The 27,718-nt window shown below is 40.9% G+C and overlaps 1 protein-coding gene across 1 annotated transcript in view; it reads right to left on the bottom strand.

The window, feature by feature from the left end:
• LOC129768269 (uncharacterized) overlaps positions 1-27,718 on the bottom strand; it is a 58,615-nt gene that overhangs the window by 17,929 nt on the left and 12,968 nt on the right. Inside the window, exons 2-4 of the mRNA XM_055769792.1 lie at positions 23,609-23,817; positions 22,869-23,462; positions 3,221-3,490 (exon numbers count right to left, since the gene is read on the bottom strand). Coding sequence (XP_055625767.1) covers positions 3,221-3,490; positions 22,869-23,462; positions 23,609-23,817 — 1,073 coding nt within the window. The remainder of the gene's footprint in view (positions 1-3,220; positions 3,491-22,868; positions 23,463-23,608; positions 23,818-27,718) is intronic.

The raw sequence follows: 27,718 nt of genomic DNA, 5'->3' as shown, positions 1-27,718 counted from the left end.
GGTGATGGAAATTTTGATTGGCAAGTGATCACTACCGTTGGGGTCCTGGATTACATTCCACTTGCAATCTAACGATAGTGAATTCGAGCAAAGCGAGAGGTCAAGAGCACTTGGGTTAGCAGGAGGTTTAGGCACACGTGTTGTTTCCCCAGTGTTCAAAACGGTCATATTGAAGTTGTTACAAAGGTCATATATCAACAATGAACGATTGTCGTCGTACTGTTCCCCCCAGGCAGTTCCGTGAGAGTTGAAGTCTCCCAAGATCAATCGTGGCTCAGGAAGGAGTGAGCACATGTCATCAAGTTGTTTGCGGCTAACCGCAGCTCTCGGAGGCCAATACAAGCTGACAATACAGAGGTCTTTGCCTCTGATGTTTGCATGACAAGCAACAGCTTCGATCCCTCCAATAGGTGGAAGGTCAATTCGAAAAAATGAGTGGCACTTATTGATCCCCAATAGCACCCCTCCGTATCTGTCATCGCGGTCCAAGCGTATAATATTAAAATCGTGAAAAGAGATATCATCTCGCGAAGAAAGCCAAGTTTCGGACAGAGCAAAAACATCACAATTGAAGTTATGAATTAAAAATTTGAATGTATCCAATTTAGGGATAAGACTACGACAATTCCACTGAACAACAGTGATATCTCCGACCTCTCTATCTAAATTAGACATCAAGAGAGATAATCATTGCAAGGAGGGGCCATGTTTGCATCAATTTCTGTAAAATTGTCTTTAATACTGGAAGCAGTGAGATGACAAGGGTTCTGATGGAGTCGGAAACATTAAAACACTTGAAGATTTGATCCAAAAGGTCAGACAACTTTATAAATCCCGATTGGGAAGTTGAACTGGACGGAAAAATAGGGACAGTTGGGGTTTTTGATGTCCCCTCGAGTGCTGGGTCGTTCGAAGGTGAACTATTCCCACGGAAGCCAGGAGGAACCTGATTTTGCTTGTCCGCTGCACTCGATTTTTTAGGCAAGCTAACAGGGGGTATCACCGGAGGGGCTTGTCCTTGAACTTTGGGAGTGGTCACATTTTTGCGCCGGGGATTCCCTTTGAAAATAAACGGTGTGCCCCCGCTAGCTGTGTCCGCTTCCATTTCATCAACTGGCAACGTGGAAAAGCTATTGTGTGTTGGGATTGGTTGTTGTTGTTGTTGGGCCAGTGGAGAAGCACCCTTTAAAATTTCCGCAAAAGTGCGCTTTGAGCGTTCCTTTAAAGAGCGCTTCTGTTTCTCCCAGCGACTCTTGTAAGTTTCACAAGCTGAGAGCGCGTGTGGGGATCCCCCGCAATATGGACACTTATGCTCAGTCGCACTGCAGGTTTTCCCTCATGTTGCTCTCCGCAAGTGGCACAGCGCTCCTTGTTGGCACAATAATCTGAAGTGTGACCAACTGACTTGCATTTGTTGCAAGTCATGGGCTTTGGCACGAAGAGTCGCACAGGTAGTCTCAATTTGTCCACCATAACGTAGTCAGGGAGGGCGGCACCAGCAAAGGTGACTCGAAACGAGTCTGACGGCGTAAATTTAGTTTGGTCCCCATCATGGGAGAGTTTCCCGAGTTGGCGATAGTCCAAGATCTTTACTTCCATTGAGGGAAGCTTCTTGAACTTGCCTTTTCCTTCCTTTTTTATTTGTTCGCTCGTCAGACCCGTTTCAGTTATCACCCCCTCAATTTCTACGTTATGGGAGGGTATAAATGTTCTATATTCGAGAGTGAAGTGTTGGTCAGCAACAATCTCGTTTGCGTGTTTCCGTTCATTCACGACAACCCGCAATTTGTTCGGTCTAACCCTGCGAATTTCAGATACAGAAGTGTATCTGGCCAGATCTTTCATGATCTGAATCACGTTAAGGCTTTTTCCTTTTGGTTTTGGCCGGAGGAAAACAACCCACGGGCCAGTTCCAGGTGCATCTTCTGGATAAACTCTGACACGTGGAGCGGAAACAACAGAGGGAGAAGACGAGGACGAGGACGAGGACGAGGATTGGGTTGGATCGGAAACATCAGAAGGGGGAAGCGAAATCTATGATGGGAGAGGGGGAGTGGAAGTAACAGTCGGTTCAGAAGGGAGGCTTGCTATTTTCTTAGAGGGGGGCTTGGAAGGATGAGCAGATTCGTCCCCAGAAGAATTATCTTCTTTTTGAGGGACTCGTTTATGTTTTTTCCCAGATCTTAAATGGTTTTCATTATCGGAGATCTCCATCTCTGGAGATCCTCCACTATCCTCCATTTTACAAAAATTTCTGTCTTATTTCTAATATATTATTGATTTTAACAATAATCTCGAAAAAAAAATAACAAAACAAAAATAAATTATGATAATAATATTAAACAATGAACAAATGAGTTGAATAATAATATTAATATTAAATATGTGTACCTTAATATAAAAGTTGTTCCGATACTGCGCTCTACTGCCCTAATCAGGGAGAGACAGAGACTACGCGCTATGGATCAACACAATAGCGCAAGAATAGCTCACACGGTCACGTGATGATTGTTCCCGTTAACGACAGCCACACGATGGCGATCCCGTTATGCCGATGTTCAACAGCCGCCAAGGGCTGCAAGCTGCAAGAGCGCTGCTTCCTTTGTTCCACTTCACAAAAGGTCAATTCGAAAGCGGACAGCAATGACCTTCACTCGTACACTATACCAATCGCACAATAGTAAAAGTGGCAACGCACAATAACGACACTGAACTTTACTCGTCAAGAGTTGGATAGCGAATCTATGGAGGAATGTTGAGTTGACTTTATTTTGTACCTGGCAAGCAGCATTTCAAATGTTAACAGCAAGTTTTCCGGCTGACTGCAAATTGTTCTTTCTAGGCTTGATTAAAATTATTTTTCAGAAAAGGAAATTTTCATTCGAAAATTGAACAAAAAACCGCAGATACATTTTGAATGACTCAATATTATAAGCAACCGAACAGCCCCACCGTGTTTTATTTTGCATGGAGACACATAGTCTACTGTAATAAAAATCCATGAATAAAGACGAAAACGAAAATAAAATGAATAGTGAACTATATAATGTTTCAAATCCTCTTAATAACTCCTACTTCTTTCGAACGCTAGATTGTAGAGCATCCCACCATCCAGGGTGCGGAAACACGATAAGCGCCGTGTCCCCGGCCACGTAGCTCATAACAAGTGAAACCTGGAACTCATCCACACCTTAACTCACACACATACCATCATACTCACCATTGTTTTGGGTGACTGATAAATCATGCTGTGCACCGGTGCCTCGGGCTGGAGCAGAATCTCGCCGATACTTGTTGACTCGACGCGTAAATGTACCCGTAAATTTGGATTATCGCGGCGCAGCAACCGCCAACCTTTCGCCGAGCCCGGACTGATAGAGATGGCCGCCGGGGTGTAGCGGTTCTGGAACAGGTACAAATGACGCACTTTCGAGTCGGCCAGCAGCACCAGAACGTCCTCGTCGATGTTCTGCGGTGACACCACCAGTACCTGGCAAACGATAGGCAACGCAAACGAGAAGAAGGTGAGAACGTTCCAATTACTGGAGAAAAAAAACTTCAACATGTCATTATCGCTAATGGTAACTAGTTTGGCAGCATGATGATGCTTTAATAACATTGCACGACTAGATGCCGTGCCGAGATGGAAACTAAGTCGTGTGTTCCTGGTGCTAACCAATTTTGAAAATGTTTGGAGCTCGGTCTGACTGCAGCGAACGGCACAACTTTCAATTTATTGTCCCCTCCAAACAATGTGACATTGTCCTCCTTCAGCATCCCATCTGTACCAAGAGAAGAACACAAGAATCGATTGGTGTAACGTGATAAAGCTCACACAGTATGTAGATTCATGTATGCTAATATATTCACTGTTAACACTATGAAACAGCATTGCTCACGCCATAGTCAACAGCTTCCTCGTCCCCGTAAGCACACACACACACAACCACCGGAAGCGATGGGCAGCCAGTCGTCTAGCACTCCGTCGAGCAGCTCTCGGCTAACCCAAACCGACAGCACCGGTTGACATCGGAACGGAAAAGGGCGGCGCTACCGGGCGATAATGTTCCCTCCCTGCAATTCCTGGCGTTTGCCTGGGCGAACTGGATACAAAGTGTAAAAGCAAGTGCAATTATGAGGAATCGTCTGTTCTACATCAGAGTAAAGGCAGCCAGTCGCGTGACTGTATAGCGTGTCTCGGATCGCCTCAAGCACTGAAACCTATATGAGCATTTGAAAGTACCCGGTAGCAACATCCCTGCCCCAGGCACACACCACTTCTTCCGCACAGCTCGGAACACGTATCTACGCTGCCAGGTTTTTCTTATTGATTTTCAATATCCTCCTCCTATGTAATGCAAAATGATGGTTGCATAATAACTAAGACGGGGAATTAATATTCCGTGCGCTACATGACCTCCTTGTGCATCTGAAGAGAAATTAATTCTTTGAAAGCGACTGCTGCTGCTGCAGGCGCCATGATCGAATATAAATTGGAATAATAAACTGCGCGCCTGGAAACTCTGACAGCCAAAGGGGAGAGCCAGGCCTGCAGGTGACTGTATAAGAATATTAATTTTCTGTGAAATCCATAAATGTGATTTTCCGGGGTGTTGAGCGTGGAATATGTATAAAGAGAGTGTTATGTTCCCCAGCAGCTATCATTGTTATCAGATCGGTAATTTGTTTGCGTTTTCACGTCTAATTGGCTGGAGTTTCTGATGCGTGTAATCGGACCCGATGGTTAGGTATTAGCATTTTTGACGGCACAAATGATAGTGAGACATACATTGTATTGGCGTCGATTGAGCAGGCTGTCAAGCTTATTTCATATAATACCATGGCTATTCACACCACACTTGATTAGTTTTCGAGTTGATAATATCACAAAAATGTCGCGATTCTTCTTCTAATAACGATAACACAGATAAAGTCCGAAGAAACCGAACACAGGAAGGCTTATCTAGGTCCCTCACCTCTGCACAGTAGCGTAGTGTGCGGGTGGCAAACCCGGCATTTGCCGGGGGTACTGACCCTTTGGGCGCCAAAAACCCAAGAATTTTCAATAGCAGTTTTTTCTCCGAATTAAATTTCCACTTTCAATTGAGTAGAAAAACATCCATCATGAGTAGAGGAGATGTGTCTAAAACGCGCCTACCGGGCAATTTGACCCGCCTGATTTTCTCGTAAACCAGCAAGAATAGAAATGCAATGGATACAGGCATCTCACTTTATCAGCTCGTAACTATTTTAATTACGAATATTTTTTTCTCCGTTTAGTTTTTGTCTTATTATTAAAGGATAAACAAACAAATAATGATATAATGGATATTAAAAAAAATATTTTGTTTAATTTTTTTCGGAGCTCGAATAAACATCGAAATTTGTGCCTCTACACTAGCGATACTTTCTCTATGTAGTGGATTATTAAATAAAGGTAACACTTTGTTCCCCTCCTGATTATTGGATCTCTTTTTCACATTTCCATTGGATTCTTTTTAACAGCCAATTTGATTCTAGCCGCATGACCCAATATGGCAGGCAGAAAAAAATGGAGCACAAGCGAAAATACTCCACGTTAACAATCTAGCTCATTCGCTATCCAACTCTTGACGAGTAAAGTTAAGCGTCGGTATTGTGCGTTGCCACTTTTGCTATTGTGCTATTGGTACGAGTGAATCGTGTACGAGTGAAGGTCATTGCTGTCCGCTTTCGACCTGACCTTTTGTGAAGTGGAACGAAGGAACAAAGGAAGCAGCGCTCTTGCAGCGAGCCGGATTGCGGCTGTTGAACTGATTCGGCATAACGGGATCGCCATCGCGTGACTGTCGCAAACGGGATTCATCATCACGTGGCTGCGTAAGCTATGCTTGCGCTATTGTGTTGTCTCCGTAGCGCGTAGCCTCTGTCTCTCCCTGATTAGGGCAGTAGAGCGCATTATTGGTACAACTTATATATTAAGATTATTGTTAAAATCAATAATAATTTAGAAATAAGACAGAAATTTTTGTAAAATGGAGAATAGTGGAGGATCTCCAGAAATGGAGATCTCCGATAATGAATCTCATACAAGATCTGGGAAAAAACATAAACGAGTCCCTCATAAGGAAGATAATTCTTCTGGGAACGAATCCGCTCATCCTACCAAGCCCCCCTCTAAGAAAATTGCAAGCCTCCCTTCTCAACCCACTGTTACTTCCACTCCCCCTCTCCCATCATCGATTTCGCTTCCCCCTTCTGATGCTTCCGATCCAACCCAATCCTCGTCCTCGTCCTCATCCTCATCCTCGTCCTCGTCCTCGTCCTCGTCTTCCCCCTCTGTTGTCTCCGCTCCACGTGTCAGAGTTTATCCAGAAGATGCACCTGGAACTGGCCCTTGGGTTGTTTTCCTCCGGCCAAAACCGAAAGGAAAAAACCTTAACGTGATTCAGATCATGAAATATCTGGCCAGATACACTTCTATATCTGAAATTCGCAGGGTTAGACCGAACAAATTGCGAGTTGTCGTGAATGAACGGAAACACGCAAACGAGATTGTTGCTGATCAACATTTCACTCTCGAATATCGAACATTTATACCCTAACGTAGAAATTGAGGGGGTGATAACTGAAACGGGTCTGACGAGCGAACAAATAAAAGCAGAAGGAAAAGGCAAGTTCAAGAAGTTCCCCTCAATGGAAGTGAAAATCTTGGACTGTCGCCAACTCGGGAAACTTTCCCATGATGGGGACCAAACTAAATTTACGCCGTCAGACTCGTTCCGAGTCACCTTTGCTGGTGCCGCCCTCCCTGACTACGTTATGGTGGACAAATTGAGACTACCTGTGCGACTCTTCGTGCCAAAGCCCATGACTTGCAACAAATGCAAGTCAGTTGGTCACACTTCGGATTATTGTGCCAACAAGGAGCGCTGTGCCACTTGCGGAGAGCAACATGAGGGGAAATCCTGCAGTGCGACTGAGCATAAATGTCCATATTGCGGGGGATCCCCACACGAGCTCTCAGTTTGTGAAAATTACAAGAGTCGCTGGGAGAAACAGAAGCGCTCTTTGAAGGAAAGCTCGAAACGCACTTTTGCGGATATTTTAAAGGGCGCTTCTCCACTGGCCCAACAACAACAACCAATCAACACACAAAATGTCTTCGCCACGTTGCCCGTTGACGAAATAGAAGCGGACACAGCTAACGGGGGCACACCGTTCATTTTCCAAGGGAATCCCCGGCGCAAAAACGTGACCACTCCCAAAGTTCAAGGACAAGCCCCTCCGGTGATACCCCCTGTTAGCATGCCTAAAAAATCGAGTGCAGCGGACAAGCAAAATCAGGTTCCTCCTGGTTTCCGTGGGAATAATTCACCTTCGAATGGCCCAGCACTCGAGGGGACATCAAAAACCCCAACTGTCCCTGTTATTCCGTCCAGTTCAACTTCCCAATCGGGATTTATAAAGTTGTCTGACCTTTTAGACCAAATCTTCAAGTGTTTTAATGTTTCCGACTCCATCAGAACCCTTGTCATCTCAATGCTTCCAGTATTAAAGACAATTTTGCAACAATTGATGCAAACATGGCCCCTCCTTGCAATGATTATCTCTCTTGATGTCTAATTCAAATAGAGAGGTCGGAGATATCACTGTTTTACAGTGGAATTGTCGTAGTCTTATCCCTAAATTGGATACATTCAAAATTTTAATTCATAACTACAATTGTGATGTTTTTGGTCTGTCCGAAACTTGGCTTTCTTCGCGAGATGATATCTCTTTCCACGATTTTAATATTATACGCTTGGACCGCGATGACAGATACGGAGGGGTGCTATTGGGGATCAATAAGTGCCACTCATTTTTTAGAATTGACCTTCCACCTATTGGAGGGATCGAAGCTGTTGCTTGTCATGCAAACATCAGAGGCAAAGACCTCTGTATTGTCAGCTTGTATTGGCCTCCGAGAGCTGCGGTTAACCGCAAACAACTTGATGACATGTGCTCACTCCTTCCTGAGCCACGATTGATCTTGGGAGACTTCAACTCTCACGGAACTGCCTGGGGGGAACAGTACGACGACAATCGTTCATTGTTGATATATGACCTTTGTAACAGCTTCAATATGACCGTTTTGAACACTGGGGAAACAACACGTGTACCTAAACCTCCTGCTAACCCAAGTGCTCTTGACCTCTCGCTTTGCTCGAATTCACTATCGTTAGATTGCAAGTGGAATGTAATCCAGAACCCCAACGGTAGTGATCACTTGCCAATCAAAATTTCCATCACCATTGGGTCGAATTCTTCTGAATCTATAAACATGGCATATGACCTCACAAGACACATTGACTGGAAAAAATATGCTGACGCGATTGCTCTAGCCATCAATTCCAGAGATGGTTTACCTCCATTGAAGGAGTATAACTTCCTTTCTCGTTTGATCTATGACAGCGCGGTTCGCGCTCAAACGAAACCCATCCCAGGTTCCACCATTTCCCGAAGGCCTCCCAATCTATGGTGGGATAGCCAATGTTCCAAGCTTTATGTAGAAAAATCGAATGCATTTAAAGCTTTTCGGAAACGAGGAACCATTGACAATTTTCAAACGTATTTAGACCTTGAAAATCAATTTAAAAACTTGATCAAAGGTAAAAAACGTGCTTATTGGCGAAATTTCGTGGGAGGTTACGTCAACGAGAAACGTCAATGAAAAAATTATGGAAAGTGGCTCGAAACATGAGAAATCGCTCTTCAACGAATGAAAGCGAAGAATATTCACATCGATGGATTTTTAATTTTGCACGGAAGGTTTGTCCTGATTCCGCTCCTGTGCAAAAAATTGTTCGAGATATACCACAAGGTAGGTGCGATCTTGATTCCGAGTTTTCGATGGTAGAATTCTCTCTTGCTCTGCTCTCATGTAACAATTCTGCTCCGGGATCGGATAGAATTAAGCTCAACTTGCTGAAAAACCTCCCTGATGTGGCGAAACATCGCTTGTTGAATTTATTCAATCGGTTTCTGGAGAATAATATTGTTCCAGATGATTGGAGACAAGTACGAGTTATAGCTATTCAAAAACCCGGAAAACCCGCGTCCGACTTCAATTCGTACCGCCCAATAGCAATGCTGTCTTGTATACGGAAATTGTTGGAGAAAATGATCTTGTTTCGCCTTGATCGATGGGTTGAAACGAAAGGCCTACTCTCAGATACACAATATGGGTTCCGCAGGGGCAAGGGGACGAATGATTGTCTTGCGTTGCTTTCTTCAGAAATTCAAATGGCTTACGCCGAAAAAAAACAAATGGCTTCAGTATTCTTGGACATAAAGGGGGCTTTCGATTCTGTTTCAATAGAGGTTTTGTCGGACAAATTACACTCTCGGGGTCTGCCGCCTCTATTGAATAATATGTTATATAACTTGCTTTGTGAGAAACATTTGAACTTTTCTCACGGAGATTCGGCAGTAAGTCGGGTCTCTTACATGGGCCTCCCCCAGGGCTCATGTTTAAGCCCCCTTTTGTACAACTTCTATGTAAGCGACATCGAGAATTGCCTTACACAAAATTGCAGCCTAAGACAACTTGCAGATGATGGAGTGGTGTCTGTCGTAGGATCAAACGAATCCGAACTGCAAGGACCCTTACAAGATACTTTGAACAATTTTTCAACCTGGGCCATTGGGCTAGGGATCGAATTCTCCACGGAGAAAACAGAGATGGTGGTTTTTTCTAGGAAGCATAGACCAGCAAAACCAAAGCTTCAACTTTTGGGTAAACCGATCACTCATGCTATGTCATTCAAGTATCTTGGGGTCTGGTTCGACTCCAAATGTACTTGGGGGACCCATATTAGGTATCTGAGTAAAAAATGCCAACAAAGAATAAACTTTCTCCGTACAATTACCGGCACCTGGTGGGGAGCCCACCCAGAAGATCTTATAATGTTGTATCGAACAACAATTCTCTCAGTGATGGAGTATGGCAGTTTCTGTTTTCAATCAGCTGCCAAAACACATCTCATTAAACTCGAGCGAATTCAGTATCTTTGTCTCCGTATTGCGTTGGGATGTATGCCCTCAACGCATACCATGAGTCTCGAGGTTTTGGCAGGCCTACTCCCACTAAAAGATCGCTTCAATTTATTATCTCTTCGGTTCTTCATCCGGTGTAAGGTCATGAACCCATTGGTGATCGGAAATTTTGAGCAGCTGATCGAGCTAAATTTTCACTCCGGATTCATGAGTTCATATCATGAATTCATCTCCATGCAGGTTGATCCTTCTTCGTATATTCCCAACCGTGTTTGTTTCCCTGACTACATCAATTCCTCTGTGCATTTTGATCTGTCCATGAAGCAGGATATCCATGGAACATCAGATTATCTTCGATCGAGGATCGTTCCAACGATCTTCGATGCAAAGTATGGGGGTATCAATTGTGATAATATGTACTTTACTGATGGGTCCACTATAAACGAGTCCACAGGATTTGGAGTGTTCAACGAATTTTTTAGCACCTCACACAGTCTTCAGAATCCTTGCTCAGTGTATATTGCTGAATTGGCAGCAATTCATTGGGCGCTGGACAGCGTCGCCTCACGACCTGTTGAACACTATTACATTGTAACGGATAGTCTTAGCTCTGTCGAAACTATCCGTTCAGTGAGGCCGGAAAAGCACTCGCCGTACTTCCTTGAGAGAATACGAGAAATTTTGAGTACTTTATCCAGACGCTGTTATGTCATTACCTTTATCTGGGTCCCTTCACATTGCTCCATTCCGGGTAATGAGAGGGCTGACTCATTAGCAAAGGTAGGTGCAATTGAAGGCGATATTTATCAGCGTCAAATCGCCTTCAATGAATTTTATTCTTTAGTCCGCAAAAATACCATCGCTAACTGGCAACGCAAGTGGAATGAAGATGAATTGGGCCGGTGGTTTCACTCGATTATCCCTAAGGTTAGCCTCAAACCGTGGTTCAAAAGTCTTGAGTCGGGACTTTATTCGCACCTTCTCCCGACTCATGTCCAATCACTGTTCTTTAGATGCACTACTCTTTCGTTTCAATCTTGCCAGCAGCAATCTCTGTGTTTGTGGCCAAGGTTATCGCGACATCGAGCACATTGTTTGGTCGTGCGAGGTGTATCTGGTCGCCAGATCGAATTTAGAAAACTCCCTTCGGGCCCGAGGAAGACAGCCCAATGTACCGGTGAGAGATGTGTTGGCTCGGTTAGACCTTGTTACATGTCCCAAATATATGTTTTCCTTAAATCTATCGATGTTCGTGTGTGATTATCCTTATATCCTTATACCCTCCATTTCTTCCTTTGTGAGTAATTGGTCCGCTTGCTATAAACAGAAGAATGAAATGTAAATTCACAACTGATGTACGAATAGATTTAAGAATTGAGTGTGTGTGATTATCAACATTGTAATAATTTCCTTATACCCCATCCTTTTCCTGAGAAAATGTCACCCTTCTAAACTCGAGTACACCGCGAGTAATCGGTTTTCCACCTTACTAACCATAGATGTAAGAAAATTGTTTATATATATAGTTTTAAAATTATATTTAAGAATTCGGCTCCTTTAAACTTAAGTAACTGAGCCTGTAAAAATAAACGAATTAAAAAAAAACAATCTAGCTCGTTTCGTTCCCTGTGTTCTCTAGTAAATCTCGTCGGAGTACATGCAAGCAGCAATGATAACGTTCTTTGGAACTGTACATGAAATGTTCAAATATTTCAGCAGTTCAACTACACGTTGAAATGTACTTATAGAGACTTTTAGAGTATCGTTGAAAGGGCATTTCGATACAAGATGGTCGTCAAAACGGTATTCAAGCGTTGAAAAGATCCATTTCTTCCGTCTTTTTTATTCTCACTGATCTAGCAGATTCGACCTAATACAACAGTGCCACTGTGTACGAGGCTGAAGTTTTACTGAATCTAATAGATTTGTTTTTTTTTTGACGTAGAACTACGTCTTTCAGGAAGGGTGCCAAATCAGAAAACAGGTCACGTTTTTATGAATTAAAGTTAACGTTAATAACTACTTTCACTGTGAACGAATTTCCATGATTTGCTTACCAATAGAATCGGAAATTCTCACTATCATTCTCTAAACATTACAATTCGCCAATCTCTAAACGGTTTAAATTCATGAAAACTGGACGAACTTCCTTTTTCCCATACATTTGTTCTGCCCATTTGTGTGCTAACCCTACCCGTATTTCGAATGCTTATAACTCGAACATTTTTTAACAGATCGGAAAGATGTTTGCATCAATTGATGGGATATATTTCTACGCGTCTATCACAATTAATAAAATATTATTTTTCATGAGATGAACAATTGAATAACTGTAATTGACATTTTGTCTAAACGCCCTAACTGTCAAGTTTTGATTGGCCCGATTTACGATTTCCCCAACACAGACTTCAAAATCGTTGTACCTGTGGAAATCCGCTTTGCAAATACATGCAAGGCGGGGGTAGTTTTTGGTGTTGACTACTTTTGTACTCGCTTGTCGTTGTGCAAACCGGAATATGTTTCCCAAAAACGTACTTTTAAACTGAAAGCCTAGAAAAATCGTCATTTCAGATAATAGGGGTGAATGAACTTCTGCGGTTCGAGAACTAAGTAAACATGAGATGTGCAATATTTTCGAAGGGAAATGTAAAATACAATGACCGGTTGACAATTCTTCCGTTTACATATTTTGGTAGTCCAAGGCATCATATCAAACGTAAAAGGACGTTCATCAAATTTATTTGTAAGAAGAACATAATCTATTACAAAAATTTCGATGCATTCTAAAATAATATTCGAAGTGGTACACAGGTGGATTGCATAATATAATCGCGTAGTTCTACGTTGAAAATATGCGGTCGTGTATTAGATACAACCCCTTACTTTTTGTCTTCTGGAACTTTTGGAAAAAAATAATAAATAGTATGGACAAAGTGAATGAATCGTTACAATCAAAAGGCTTGACCTTAGACGTGGCAAGTAAACTTCTTAAGGGGGGCCCCTTTCGGGAAGGTCGAAAAAATGTGTTTTTTTTTCATTTTTGGGCATAAGCTTCAGAAATGTTGTCCTCAAAGGATTTTCCGATATTTGATTCCGTTCAAAAGTTACAGCCGAAAGTATGAGATCACCTCAAGCGATATAATATTGCTGTACGAATTTTCAAACGTTTTTCTCGAAACCATGGTTTTCCAGCTGGTGGTGTCGATATCTATGTATAACATCTATGAACATGGATCAATGAAGCTGGCTGCATCAAATTTCGGACGGAAATATTCTTCAGAAATTGATACAGAGGTGGTGGAAGACGCAGATGACGGACCTCTTTCCTGATCTGAACTCTTCGACGCCTTTAGGCATCTTGAACATTATCCTCAGATGCTCTCGAAGCAGTTCATCCTAACATCGAGGCGACGGTACGAATTTTCCTGACGCTTCCGCAGTTTTAGCAAGCTTAAATTAATTAAAAATTATCTGCGTTCTAAAATAAACCAAAACCGACTAAATTCGTGACAATTCTTTCGATCAAGAAAGAATCGTTAGCAGACCTTAATTTAGATGCAATTGTGGAACATTTTGCTTCAGCTAAACCACGCAGGGCAAATATTTGACTAGAGCGAATGAATAAGCAAAGCTGGTAATCATATTCCTGAATTGGATAAACTGCTCAAAGTAAAAAATTGGTATAAGTGAGTAGTTTTCTCAAAATATTACAATTTTAGTGAAAAACTAGTATAAATTGTAAAAAAGTGATATTTTTTGGGGCGTCATTTGCATAGTTTGGCGGGGGCGCTGTCTACTCTCACTACGCCGCTGCTGTATACAAATACTATTGCAAAACGACACTGCTCTTCACCTTTAAATTCATTGGCACTCGACAAAAAATTAAAGGAACAGATTCCGAAGCCGAAGTTTTTAAGCGATTTTCAAAATGTTGTAACTTCGTTGTTAAAATCAACCTCTAATATACATAATTTTAAAACTTTATCTTTCAAGTTTTGGAATATTTTACGGACTCTCGATGAGTGTAGCTGTAGTGGACAAAAATATAGGGGAAAAATGAAAAATCGATCTCTTTCTGTTTATTGAATGTTTTTGTAGACTTCCAATTCAATTGCGAAGCCAATTAACCTTATCTAAAATTTTTTTTTTGATTCCTAAAACGGTCCTATAGGACATTTGAATAATGTGTTTTCGTTCTGTACTTTAGATACTGTATAACAAAAGTGATACGATTTTTTCTTAAAGACGCCCAAATTCGAGTTTTTTTCAACATACCGAGTTAAAAGGACCAGCAGAAGAGAAGAAAGTATAGATAGCATTCGAGATCAAAACAAAAGGTTCAATGTGAACATCCATATAGTTTTGAGGTTGTTTAAAGTAAACATGTCCTCTTTCATGTTAAACCGTCTGAAGGCAGTTCTGAAACTGTTGAAATTGTTCAGCGACATAACTATTATTCAACTTAAGATAAGAAAAAGGCATTTTCCATCACTGAGTGGTGTTGGCGGTTACGTCAGTCATGCATATTTAGGGCAGCATAATCAACAATTGTTTCTATAAATTTGCTAGCATTACCACTAAAATATCAAATTGTTTAAAATTTTCAGTTTCGTTTTAGTTCCACTTTCTAGTGACGAATTCATAATATTCTCACAGAATGTTGAAAAAGGTTTAAATGTAAAAAGAAGTCATGATAAATTTTCATTAATATTCAACATCTCTGATTACAGAAAAAAAGAAGAAAGAAAGTTTGAAAAATTTCATGTTGGTACTGAATACAGTTAAATCCAAAGACCAACAAATTACGGAATCATCATCTAAGCTCATGCATTTAATATGATACCATTCTCTGCATGTAATGCATGTTGGATAGGGTGGCAATGGATGTATGGAAAAAAATTTTTAGCCGGAAACGACCTTTTGGTACCGTCGGCCGTGGCGTTCTGGCGTAGACGGCCGCCAACCTGCCATCCAACGCGCCGGCCTCTCGCTAGCAAACCTGTGTTTCGCCGATGTCCGGTTAGCTTGAAGCATAGGAGGAGGCATAAATATCTATCAATAGAACATTAAAAAAAAAAATAGGCATAGACTGCGAAAAAACAAACAATGTTCCTATCCATATTGACATTGACATAGTCATAGTCTCAACTTCAGGCCCAAAGTTTTTTCCAAGGCATGTCAAGAAAATTTCCAACCCGGGAAGATCCTTGAATGATTGGGAATTGAACCCAATATCCAAAAGTTTCAACTTAGAACATAAAAGAAATCTGCTACAATCAGAAATAATCGATACCACCATCTGATGAAAGATAGTTTACAACATTTCTGAATGAGCTATCCCAATTCCAGTTTCCACTTCGCTTTCGCTTAAACTCTGCCATTGTTGCCGCTCGTTTTATTTCCCTGGGCATCGAATTGAAAAAATGTATTCCTTTGTCTAGCAACGAGTTCTGCGACCTACTGAATATAAAGTTAGGTGTTCTTGCATCATCCGCGTTTCTAGTATTGTATCTATGAACATCACTTCCTCTTTCAATTCGATCACAAAATTATGGAGGCAGCATACCGTTTAAAATTTTAAAGATGAACACCATTGTCAAATAGTAAATTCTTTGCTTCACAGATAGCCACTGTAGCGCGTCCAACATCAAATTAGAGGAAGTGTATCTACTACATCTTAAAATCAAACGCATAATTTTATTTTGTAAACGCTGCAATCTCGTTAATTGTGTATTGTTTGCAAGGAATAGGATCGACGAGCAAAAGTCTATGTGCGGTGAGATCAATGATTTATACAATTTAATTTTACTGTTCACCGTCAGTTCTTTTTTCAAACGACACAAAATGCCGTACTTCTTGGCAATCTTCTTGATGACATTATTAATGTGAGACTTGAATGTTAAATGATGATAACTCCTAGGTATTTGATTTCATTCACGCGTTCTAATGTCTCACCATCTATTTCAAAATTTACGTCAATACTGGAGTTTGCTGAAGAAATTAGCATGTATTTTGTTTTGCCAACATTCAATTTCAGTTGTTTGAATTTAAGCCACTGAGCCAGAGAATGCAAATCTTCGTTTATGTGTTCCTCGGTTTCTTTTATATTCTTAGCTGCGATGAACAGGACAGTATCATTCGCGAACAAATTAATGTCACAATATCGTAAAACCCGTCGCAGATCATTTATATATAAAATAAACAAAATGGGCCCTAAGACACTTCCCTGTGGCACCCCGAGTGAGTTGCCGATGGGATCGGAAAAAGAATCATTAAAACGAGTCTTTTGAGTCCTGTCGCACAAATAGCTCTCGAACCATTTGTACGACATTCCTACTATTCCATTGCGCTCTAATGTTTGTAACAATAAGGGCCTAGAAATTGTTTCAAAAGCGCGTTTAAGATCCAGAAATACCGCAAATATAGTCTCTTTCGCCTCGATATTCTCTTTCCATTTTGCTAATACCAGATTCAGCGCGGTTTCACAAGAGTGTCCCTCTCGATATCCCGACTGTTCCGGTATTAGCAAATTGTTGTTATTTACAAAATGCATCAGCTGGACTTTCACAACAAGTTCTATCATTTTTTCTAATATGTGCAACATGTTAATAGGGCGGTACTCTTCGGCTTTATCCGTCCCATTAACTTTGGGGATCGGAATCACAAGGGATTCCTTCCAAACCGTTGGCACGTGCCCAGTTCGTAGAGATTCATTTATTAGGTCCAGTAGATCGTGTCCAATGACATGAAAGCAATCTTGTATCACTTTTGCGTTGACATTATCGATACCAGCCGATTTTTGCAATGAAAAACAAATATCTCTTAACTCAGCAAAAGTGATGGGTGAAAAACAATCTAGTCTACAATTGATATCATAGGTTCACTGACCAAGCCAATACTTTGGTTGATCAGCAGAACACTATTGACGAAATAACTGTTGAATTTATCGGCAATAGTTTGGTCTGACTGCTCTTCTGACCCTTCGAAAACTATGGATCGCGATGCACTATTTTTAGAATTTAATAACTTTTTCAATAACTTCCATAGTTCTTTGCTATTATTTTGATGTTCATCGATTTTCCTCTGTACATATTCACTTCTAGTCCTTTTCAAGACCTGTAAATATATATTCCGCGCGAAGGTGTACCTATTCCAATCATTTTCTAAATTAGTCCTTATAAACTTTCTGTACTTTTTATCTCTTTTGCGTTTGAGACGCAGCAGATCAAAAGAGTACCAGCTGTTCGAATTGTTTAATTCAATATATTTTTCAACCACTAATTTATTGGTACACTCTCTCAGAATATCGGTCAGAACAGCTGCTTTATCATTCAGATGTCCCGCCATTGCTTCAAAATCCAGGCTTGTCGAAACAAGCTGAGACATGGCTTCTTTGGAATATCTATTCCAGTTTTTTAATTCTTATTCTATTTCCATCACGGTCATCCTGTCCATTCTCAATGTAAACAAAAATTGTCTCATGATCAGTTATTTTGAATTTGGCCTCTGTAAAAGAGTGGACAGTAGCAAAATTTGAATACACGTGATCTATTAGAGTTCTACTATATTTAGATATTCTCGTAGCTTCGTTAACAGATTGTTTTAAGGTAAAGTAATGTGATAATAGTTTCAATTGATTCGAACTTCGGACATTAAGCCAGTCAATGTTAAAATCACCAGCAATTATATTTAACTTACTGCAATCAACAATGCTTTCCCACCAGTTTTCCAAAATATCTAGAAAACGCTGGTCACTAGAACTGGGGGAATGATATATAATTACATAATTCCCCATCTGCATGCCTCTTTCAACTGAAATTGTCAAGAACCAGTTATTTTCAACAGCTTCGTTTAACAGAATGTTGAATTTGACTGATTCTTTTGCATAAATTGCAACACCTCCAGTGTGTTTGGAGTGCGACAAGCAAAAAGCAACTTTATAGCCCGGAATTTTGTACTGATCATATGATTCTTCATCAATTATGTGAGTTTCAGAAAGAAAAACCATCTGAGGACGCATGTTTTCTACAAGATATCGCATTTCTGCGTAGTTTGTAGGAAGCCCAGCAATATTCAGATAAATTATTGCTAACTTCTTCTCACATATATTTTTTCTAAATTGCTATTTGGTTTGGAAAAAGTTACTTTTTTTCTTGTCCAACAGTCTCCGATAGACAGGACACTGTGTGCTATAAGCTGGATGATTTATGTCCAAATTCGGCTTCCATTCCTTATTAAACTTGATACAATTTATGCATTTCAATTCATTTGATGAGCACTCAGATGTTTTATGTTTTTCATTACATCTTGAACATATTTGTTCTTTGTCGCAATCTGTACTCTTATGCCCGAATTCTCCACATTTGAAACAGCGCAACACATTAAAGGCCTCAACCACGGTACATTTATCCCACCCAATGCTTACTTTACTAGCAGTCATCAGGTTTCTGTAAGTATCATGGTCAACTTCTATTATCGTGTTGTATTTGTTATATTTCAAGCGTGGATTTTGATATTCAGCAACAACCTTGACATCATTAATCGAAATGTTTTCATTTTGACTCTTCAAGTTGTCAATGAAAACATCAGAGGAATATCGATCAATCATCCCAATAATTTTCAATTTCGGTTTTATTGGCTTTGGAATAAAAGTACTAAATCCTTCTCCAAGATTGGTCTCAATTCCATTTTTCACTTGTTCAATATTATCCCCTGCTGCACACTCAACAATAATCGAGCCATCTTTCCCGTTTCTGAAATTCTCTATTTTGTGTATTTTGTGTATTTGTGACTTTTCATGTTTCATCATTTTTCTTGCCAGACTCTATTGGCTTTACCACAATGACTGGACGAGCTTTACGAGCCACGACATTCGCGAAAGTTTCAATTTTACTATTATTAATTCGAAGCATTTTTTCTTTTAAATCATTATTTTTATTCGTTAACATTATTTTCTTGCTCGGAGTGTCCAAATTAGCACTAATTGAGCTTGGACTAACCTGTCGCTTTCTGTTCATAACAGCTAAGTTTTTGTCAACATTTACTTTTTCAGAGAAAAAGCTTTTCATATTTTCCAACTTTTTGGCAACACTGCTTTCTAAGCATGCCAACTTCTCTTTGAAAAGCTCGTCGAAAGATCTGATAAGCTAATCTCGCTCATTCTCAAACGCGATGTTTATTTGCTCGGTGAAGCTTTCTCGGACATCAGAGAGCGAAAGTGAGATCTTTTCCATCTCCCTTAGCAAACACCAACGTCTAAAGCATCACCTCGCACGCCACTTTTTTGGTCCGACAAACATTCATCACAAATAAACTGAATGTTCGGATTCTCTGTTATCAGTTTCGCTGTTGCTTTTGTAAGCGAAGTACAGCGCCGATGAAGTCGAGCACCGCACTTACCTACACAAACAACAGGATCATCACTGATCATTACTTTTCCGTTGCATGCCTTGCACACGCTCATTTCGTGAGTGCCCCGCGCGGCAGCAATGGCAAAAGCAGATACAAAATAAAACAGAACAATGCACAACACAAGCAACTACGGTGACTATCCTGAGCAAGGATGGAAAACAAGGGAGCATGATGTGATTTACGATTAATCGCAAACTGCACAGATCGCAATCTGTGCAAACCGCGACTAACTATTAATCCTCACCCATCATAACCAAATGATTTTCTCTTGGTAACTCTGAGTTGACCAAAGCATTGCTAGACTGAAGCTAGTTCGAATAATTGAGTTACTCTCCTTCCTCGTTTTGTTTTCAACTCCTAACAAGAATTTGCTCCATGGGAATGAGTGTCTCTATGACGTACGCTTTACGATTCTCGCTCTCTCGTCCGGGCGTTCAATTTTCCTTTCCGAGCGCGGTTACTTCGATGAAACTGGGTAAAATAAAAAAATGCGCTACAGCAGATAGGACGACTTTAATGTTTCATGTTTCACAGAGTATTTCTCAGATGGTATTTAAATTAATCTACAAGAGACTACAAACAATAATCCCCCTCAAATCACTAATTTTAAGAGTTAATGTAAATGCGTTATTGGCCAAGGCTATTACGACATCAAACACGTGGTCTTGCGAGATATATTTTTCCGCCAGCCCAAATACAGACCTCTTTTTTCGGGCCCGAGTAAACTGGTGGCTAGAAAAGACCTTGATTACCTTGAATTAATCAAAAAACATAAATTAGCGCAAATATGTCAACATGTGTTTTTTTGTGTAAGCACGTAAATATTTGCTCATAATTTTTTTGGATTGTGGAACTCTACTTAATTTGTATGCAGATAGACTATCCACAGTGTGTGGGGGGGAATACTCATACAACTCAAATGGATAATGATTATCTGCTATCACAAAGCTGAGAAATTTTTTGACGTTTTGTTTTACTATTGATTCGTTCAAAAAAAAAAAAAGCTTTATTTTTTAATGTTTTCTTATCCTGAGACTGGCTCACCATATTGCACTGCTACTAAAACCGTAGGCTAACTTCAAGGATATTTTTTATTCATTTTCGGCGAATAATCAATAGAGTGCCGTGTTATGAAACATCAGAATAATAGCAAAAACAATATTACTATCATAAGGTGTTGGACAGGTTATTCCAGACGACATTGGAATATCTGAACATCTGATCATCTTTAGAAAGATTAATGACCTTCAAAGGATAAATTTATCTTGGGCACATTGAATTGATGTTCATGACTTCCAGTAGGACGTTTATTCGCTCTGATAATAATTGTGTGGTCCTCACAAAGCTTATATTCCAATGCCGTCAGTTCACTGAAATTCTTCGCATACCGTTTGATGATAAGGTAGGATGTTGATAATCATTTGCTGCGATATCTATTGTTCCAACAGTATTCATTCGACAATATGAAGACCTATTCAACCTGAAATTAACCAGATTCAACCATGCAAATCTGCGATCAAAGCAGTATGTACACTTGAGAGATGCAACAAGTTTGAAGGGATATAAAAAAAACATTAGTCGTTCGATAAATCTACTGCCACATATGTCGGAAGTCCACGATATATGAATAACATACGTCCATACTAATTCATTACATTTATTCGCAACGAAGAACGTAACCACACAGAATTGAATTAATCAAATATGTGATCCGTTTTATCTACAAAATAAAAAAGGGTCTGAAATTCAATCGAATTCGAAAGGTGTTTCGTGAAGTCACTAATTGAATTACTATTGGATAAATTATTTGGAGAGAAATGTGAATGTTCAGAATTATTGAAATCTAAAAAACGATTTTGGGCGGGATGAGATTCGCCCAAATCTGCTGGTAATAAAATTAATCAATTGCATCCATTACCCGTCTGCTGTTTATTGGGCGGGAGACGACAGCAAAATAAAGTCGACACGAGACTGAGTCAGTCACTCACTGTGGTCAGTGCAATAGAGAATTAGAAATCCCTCGATGAGTGTCGTAAGATTTCAGTTGATCGTCTCTTGTTACACTTTACGATCAAGAACTCATCATCCGCTCTATGGAATGGGATTAATCGTTTGTGGCTTGTGGCTCACGATAAAACTTGAGTAGTAGAAGTAATGCTTCGAGAGTGCAAGCAGTGGGGATTCCGCTTTCATATTGCTTTTTTGAGATCTTGGTAGCTCACCGTTCCAAGTATTCTCTCTGTGTACATATGAAGAATAAAAGAGCATCGCCTGCTGGGTGTGATTTAAAAACATCCGACTAGAGGGATATACTTATTCATTGATCGTTGAATGTGATTTTTTACCATCCCTGATCCTGAGCGATAGCGAGCCGTAGAGCCGTGCTAATTATTCAATAAAACACACAATGAATATCAGCATGCACGCAATGGGTACTTATCCTGATAATATTTCCAATCGGCCGTCGGCAGAACAAGTTTGTTCAAATTTCAGCCGTATATTTCCCACAAAAAAAACACCTTATAATCAGCACTATGGAGATATACAAACCACCATGTTCGCCGTTAGAAAACGTTGGAATCTTGTCTGAAAATAATTTTATAATGTAAGGACGAATTTTTGTAGAGGTACTAGACAATTTACAGTAAAAGGAAATTGTAAAGAGTCAAAGGGTATTCAATCAATGAAGAGTTCAGTAATTGGACTCACTAACGTTCACTTAGTAAGAAAACGTGAATGTTTTAAAGTATTCAAATCAAAAAATCTATTTTGGGCGGGACGAAGTTCGTCGGGTCAGCTAGTTCATAATAAAAATTGCCGGCGGCGTTTATACGTAAGTAGTTGTATTTGAGGTAAGTATATCTAGATATAAAGTAAGCAAGTAAATATAATATTTTCTAGTAAATAAATGAGATATTTTTTCATATTTCGTGATTTTTCAGTACAATGAATAATTTCAGGGGTACAGATTTTTGGAACAGATCTTTTTAGGAAAAAGTAGAGATGAGAAAGATTTTTTCGCCTCTGGTACAGATTAAAATGTGGCAACCCTGCGTACAATATTGAGAGTGAAATGTACGTTATATCGAGGTTTACCTGTACTAGGAATATTGAAAATAACAAAACAATGTATTTCGCTACCGCGGATTGATGACTAAGCAGAATTTCTGATGAGCACTAAATATATTCGTATTTTCGCGGATTGATGCAAATGTCATGTAAGATTTAGAATATTAAAAGCTATTTTTATTCGCCTTCTCGATGGTATTGTTTGACTCGTGAGGAACATGTTTCGGAATGTAATAAAATTTGCATGGAATTTGTACACTAACCACCTTCACAAACACCAACAAAAATTCCGTATTCCGCACTCGACAAATTCCCGTACATGACTAGAATAACACACACAACGCACTAATGGGTCTATGAGCCGTACCAACCTGCAAATTCAGGAACAGCCCGATGTGCATCACGGGACAGTGCACCATGGTCACGTTTATCAGATGCAACCTCTTCAGCACCAAACAGCACGCCTCCAGCACCTCGTCCAGCAGGTGGTTCGCTTCGTAGCGCTCCAGCATCAAATCGACCAGCTTGAGCGTCTGCAGGTGGGGCAAATTGTACATTAGCCTCTTGAGCGCCGCCAGCAGCTGACCGCCCGTGCCGAACAGTTTTATTGATTCCGGATCCTCGCTGGAGGCCATGTTGCAGGGAAATATGTAGTTTAAGGATTTAATTTTCTGCCCACAACCGAGCCACTCGCGGGGGCATTTGGGGCGCTGGTTTTGCTCAATCGCCCACGAGATCAGCGTCATAAATTGGAACATATTGTTGAACGAGATCAGCGGGCGGAAATCCAATCCCCGGAAGAGCCGCCCAACGGCCAGCAAACAGTTCTGCGTTCTGGCATGATCCAGCACCGGCTGCCAGCCGGAGTAGTAGTTAAACTTCAGTCTCGCGAGCGTTTCATCTTCCACCAGAAAATTGGACCACACGTTGGGCAGGTAGAACGCTTGGTACCAGCTGAAGCAAGTCTGTGGAGGGGCAAAAAAAGGAAAATGAAATAAAATGGAAAAATCATCTCATCAGTGGGACGAAATAAATCCAGCTGATGTACGTCGACTCCCACCAGCGCAAGACAATTTCTGCAAATTTGTTCAGTCCCTTCTTGGAAACTTACCAAACTTGCATAGTACCTCTGGCGGATGCTCAGGTGGGCAAAGATGCGCTCCATGATATGATCCGGTAAATCACACCACGGCGACTGACCGTTAGCAAGCTCATCATCGTTTCTACCTTCGAGTCTGTGCAGTTTGGAAGTCCTGCTCGCCGCGCTCCCGTACTCGTTCTCCACCTCGTCCGGATCGTCCTCGACATCGATGTAGCAAGCTGGAAAATTTCGGTTCCGAGAGAGAGAGCAGAAATAAATAAGAAAGGCATGATGTAAATTATACATGAACTCATCCGAGAAGTTACTCTATTCCACATTCCCCAAAGCCCGGTCATCAGGGTCAGGTTTGCTCGATTACCAGCATTGGACTTTCGAGAAAGCCGGAGAGAAAGAGATCGGTAACGTTGGCGAAAAAGGATTGTTCTCGTTGAGTTTTGCCATTTTTCTTCCACATGTGAGTATGTGGGAAGAACTAAGGGAAACATATTTCTGCCGCCCGAAAAGAGGGTACCCATATGAATTACAGTTCACAGAGGGGTGATTTATTGGTATTCTAGCATCTACCAAGCTGTGAAATGGCAGATGATGCAGTTCCAAGCGGGGCTACTTATGGAGGAATAGGTCTACAACCAAAAATCGATCGTGGAGAAAAAAAAACAATTGGGTGAAAAAGTTTGCTAGTTGAGACCGACACCATAGTTAAGCCGCAATTCCATTTTGCCACCCGATTCAACTTTTCTTTTGCATAATTTGCTTCATCCTCCACTTGATATACGGAACGGCAGATAGTGTTCTCGTCCAGTCCAAGACACCAGGAGCAACGCGGCTAGAGACTTGACTCGCTGCACTCGGCTGGAATCCGTCCGCAGCAGAAATCTGCCGATGTATTCTCTCGCACCGTAAGTCGCTGCATGTGACTGAATGGCTTGTAAATTTCTTCCCCACCATTAAATTTCACCGCGAACATGAACACGTAGATCCCAGCGCAGAACCCAGGATACGCTTCACTGTGCGACAACCAATGCGACACACACGAGAAGATTCCATCGAGTGGGATTCGCTTGGAAGGTAAGCTTAGCCAGCCACAAGCGCAATAAACGCAAGGAAGGAAGGAATGAATTATACAGGCGGAATCCTAACGTAGTTCTAACTTAGTTTTAAAAGGGGAAAAAATTACCCCACGATAGGTACGGATTTATCGCACCCCCACTTAGCCACCATTTTATGGCGCGGTTTCCAAGCGGATGTATTTAAGTGTCCCGGATCTAGCACTTCATTCGGCATCCAGAGCAACAATGTGTTGCTTGATTGGAAAAGTTCAGAATAACAACGGAATGTCCGGAAAATGTTTCAATTTAATCTTCGAGCTCGAACGCCCAGCCGTCCGCAAAAGCTAACATTTACTCAAAGTTAGTCTCGCTCACGGTAGCTGAAACACTGTATATAAAAACCGTCACATGAAATTGTCATGCGTGAAAACTGTTGAAACCGAAATTCATGGCGTTAACACCGTAGTACCGGAAACACGCAAGATAGAGCGAAATTTCAGTTTGAATCATAACGATCTCCAGAATTAATTCACCCTATTTCCAATTTATTCACCGAAAAATTCAGCACGAAACGGTGAAATGAAATCAGCCCCTGCGGAAGGAGACGCACCGATGTGAAAAACCACTTCCGGCACAATTTTCGTTCCTATTCAGCAGCTCCGTTTTTCCGATGGTGCTCAGCGTTCCTCAGCTGTGTGTGAATGAGAAGAATCCAGTTTGACAAATTTCGTTCCGCCTCCCATCTCAGGGTGCCATATTTGGATCAATGTGCCATAACTGAGGGAAATTAAATTCGCATAATGAAGTATTGGGAAATGTGAAACAAATTACTCGTTTGATGGAACCTACATTGGGTTCGCGAGAAACGGTGGAGAAATCGTTCATCTTAAACAGCTGATGAATTCTAGTGAGAACCGTTTAATATGTTACATCGGAAAGGATCAGAACATTCTGATAATAATGCTGTTGGTTACTGAACAATCCGAGAATATTTTACATTCGGTAAACCCCCACTTTTATGATTTGCTGCATGGGTGACCTTCGTTGGCTTTGCAAACCTGAAATTTACCAACACAAAAATACCATGATACAAAACAAAGAGAGAAAGAGATAGGAGAAAGGAAGACAAACAAGAAATCATAAGAAACAAAAAAGAAGATGAAAAATAGAAGGTTTATAAAAAAGAGAGTTGGAAGAAACGGCCATTGGAACGGTCAAATTATTTATGTCATATTAAAATTACCTGTAAATAATATAAATGTGAATGAATTGTAAATATATGAGTTGTGAATTATAAATAAACAGACTGTAGTGCATATTCAAGTTGGTGCTGTGTTTATTTGGTGGTTACTTACCCCCCAAATTATAAACCCAGGAAGGAAAACCGCGACAGTCCCAGGTCGACGAAACGCAGGATAGGGTCCTGCGTATTGGCATCGAACCAGCTACCCAACATTGGTCCTTCGAACCGGATAAACGGAAAGGATTCAGCAGCCAAATTATATCAAACGAAAAGGAAAATCCGCCATCACTTGGGCCAATACAACAGCGAATTGGGAATTCGCCATTGTTTATTCTACGACACAACCGAAGATCCGCCATCACAACCAACTCAACTGAATTCCACTGCACCACCAACCAATAACTGGCATCAATAATATCCAATCCACATCATACTGACTCGCACTACAGTAAATCCGACCGAAGGCAACAGGAAAGGAACATATCAAAAACACTCGATTCTACACTTCAACTTCAACACCAGGTTCAAAATCCTGGTTGTCCAGGTAAATAAACAAATAGTTTATGTCCAGCCGATGCTGGGATAATTATTGTTATCTACACCACGCGTTTATTTACATTTCACAACTCGAGAAACAACGGAATCAACACACACAACCAAAAGCGATTCTTCATTAAAATAATCCACACAACCGCTGAGGAACTCACATCACACAACCGAATACGGCTCGGTTTGTTTACTAGTTTGATCACTATATCATCAATTACCTTATAAATTACCAGAGGAAATGATATGCAAACAAAGATATGAGATATAAACAAACAACATTTGGGGTCATCGAACAACATCACGTGATCAACGAAAACAAAGGCATATCCAATCCATCGAGCATACTTGATCACAACCGATACATTGATTCATCATAACACCGGGTGCAATTCCTGGTTCTCCAGAAACAATACGGGATCCACGCACGCACACCATCCAGGGCAATCGCGATCAATCATTTCGCTGGGAATCAATTTCAAAATACGGGTTGGCACAACACATACGGTACACTGTGGCATCACAACATTTCGTCGGCCTCAATTCCTGGTTTGTCCAGGTAAATATATACACGAGATATGTCCAGCCGCTGCTGAGACATTTTGGCAAAATCTACACCAACTGTTTATTTATATATCACCATCGGAGAAACAACACAAACACAGCCGAAGGCAAAAATCAGCCAACGGATGTCATCGCACTATTTTGTCATCACTGAGGACCAAAGTACGAAATCACATCGTAACACCGGTTAATCGCACCGCTTACCGTAGAAATCACCGCACATCGAATCCCTTATTCTTGTTAAGGTCAGTTTATGAACTGTATATGTCCAGCCGAAGCTGGAGTTTGTTATTGTTTACTACACCCACGTTTTCCATCTTGCACACTGGTATTGGTTTGGCATTCGATTGAATTTTTGTGGAACGTGTAACCGAGGGGTACTCGAATTTGAAAATTACACGTTTTACTAATGAGGAGCAGCAGATGTGATTCCGATGATCAGCCGGCACACTGCTTTTGGATACTAGAACCAACAATTATTCCGTAGGTCAGTTCACAGTATATGCCCAGCCGTGGCTGGTGTTTTTGAGTACTACATAATTTGTATTTCCTATCCTACGAAACAACTTTGGGAATTATGGCACCAATCACGCGGAATACTTCACTCAAGGCGCTTCAAACGAGGTTGAAGGCTCTATTGGGAATGTTCGACGATATTTGCCGTTTTGTCGACTCGATGGATGATGACACTCCAGCGACTGCAGCGACAGTTCGTAT

This window comes from Toxorhynchites rutilus, chromosome 2, assembly GCF_029784135.1.
Source record: "Toxorhynchites rutilus septentrionalis strain SRP chromosome 2, ASM2978413v1, whole genome shotgun sequence".
In the NCBI taxonomy this organism is placed as follows: domain Eukaryota; kingdom Metazoa; phylum Arthropoda; class Insecta; order Diptera; family Culicidae; genus Toxorhynchites; species Toxorhynchites rutilus.
This window is presented reverse-complemented; position numbering and strand designations above follow the sequence as displayed.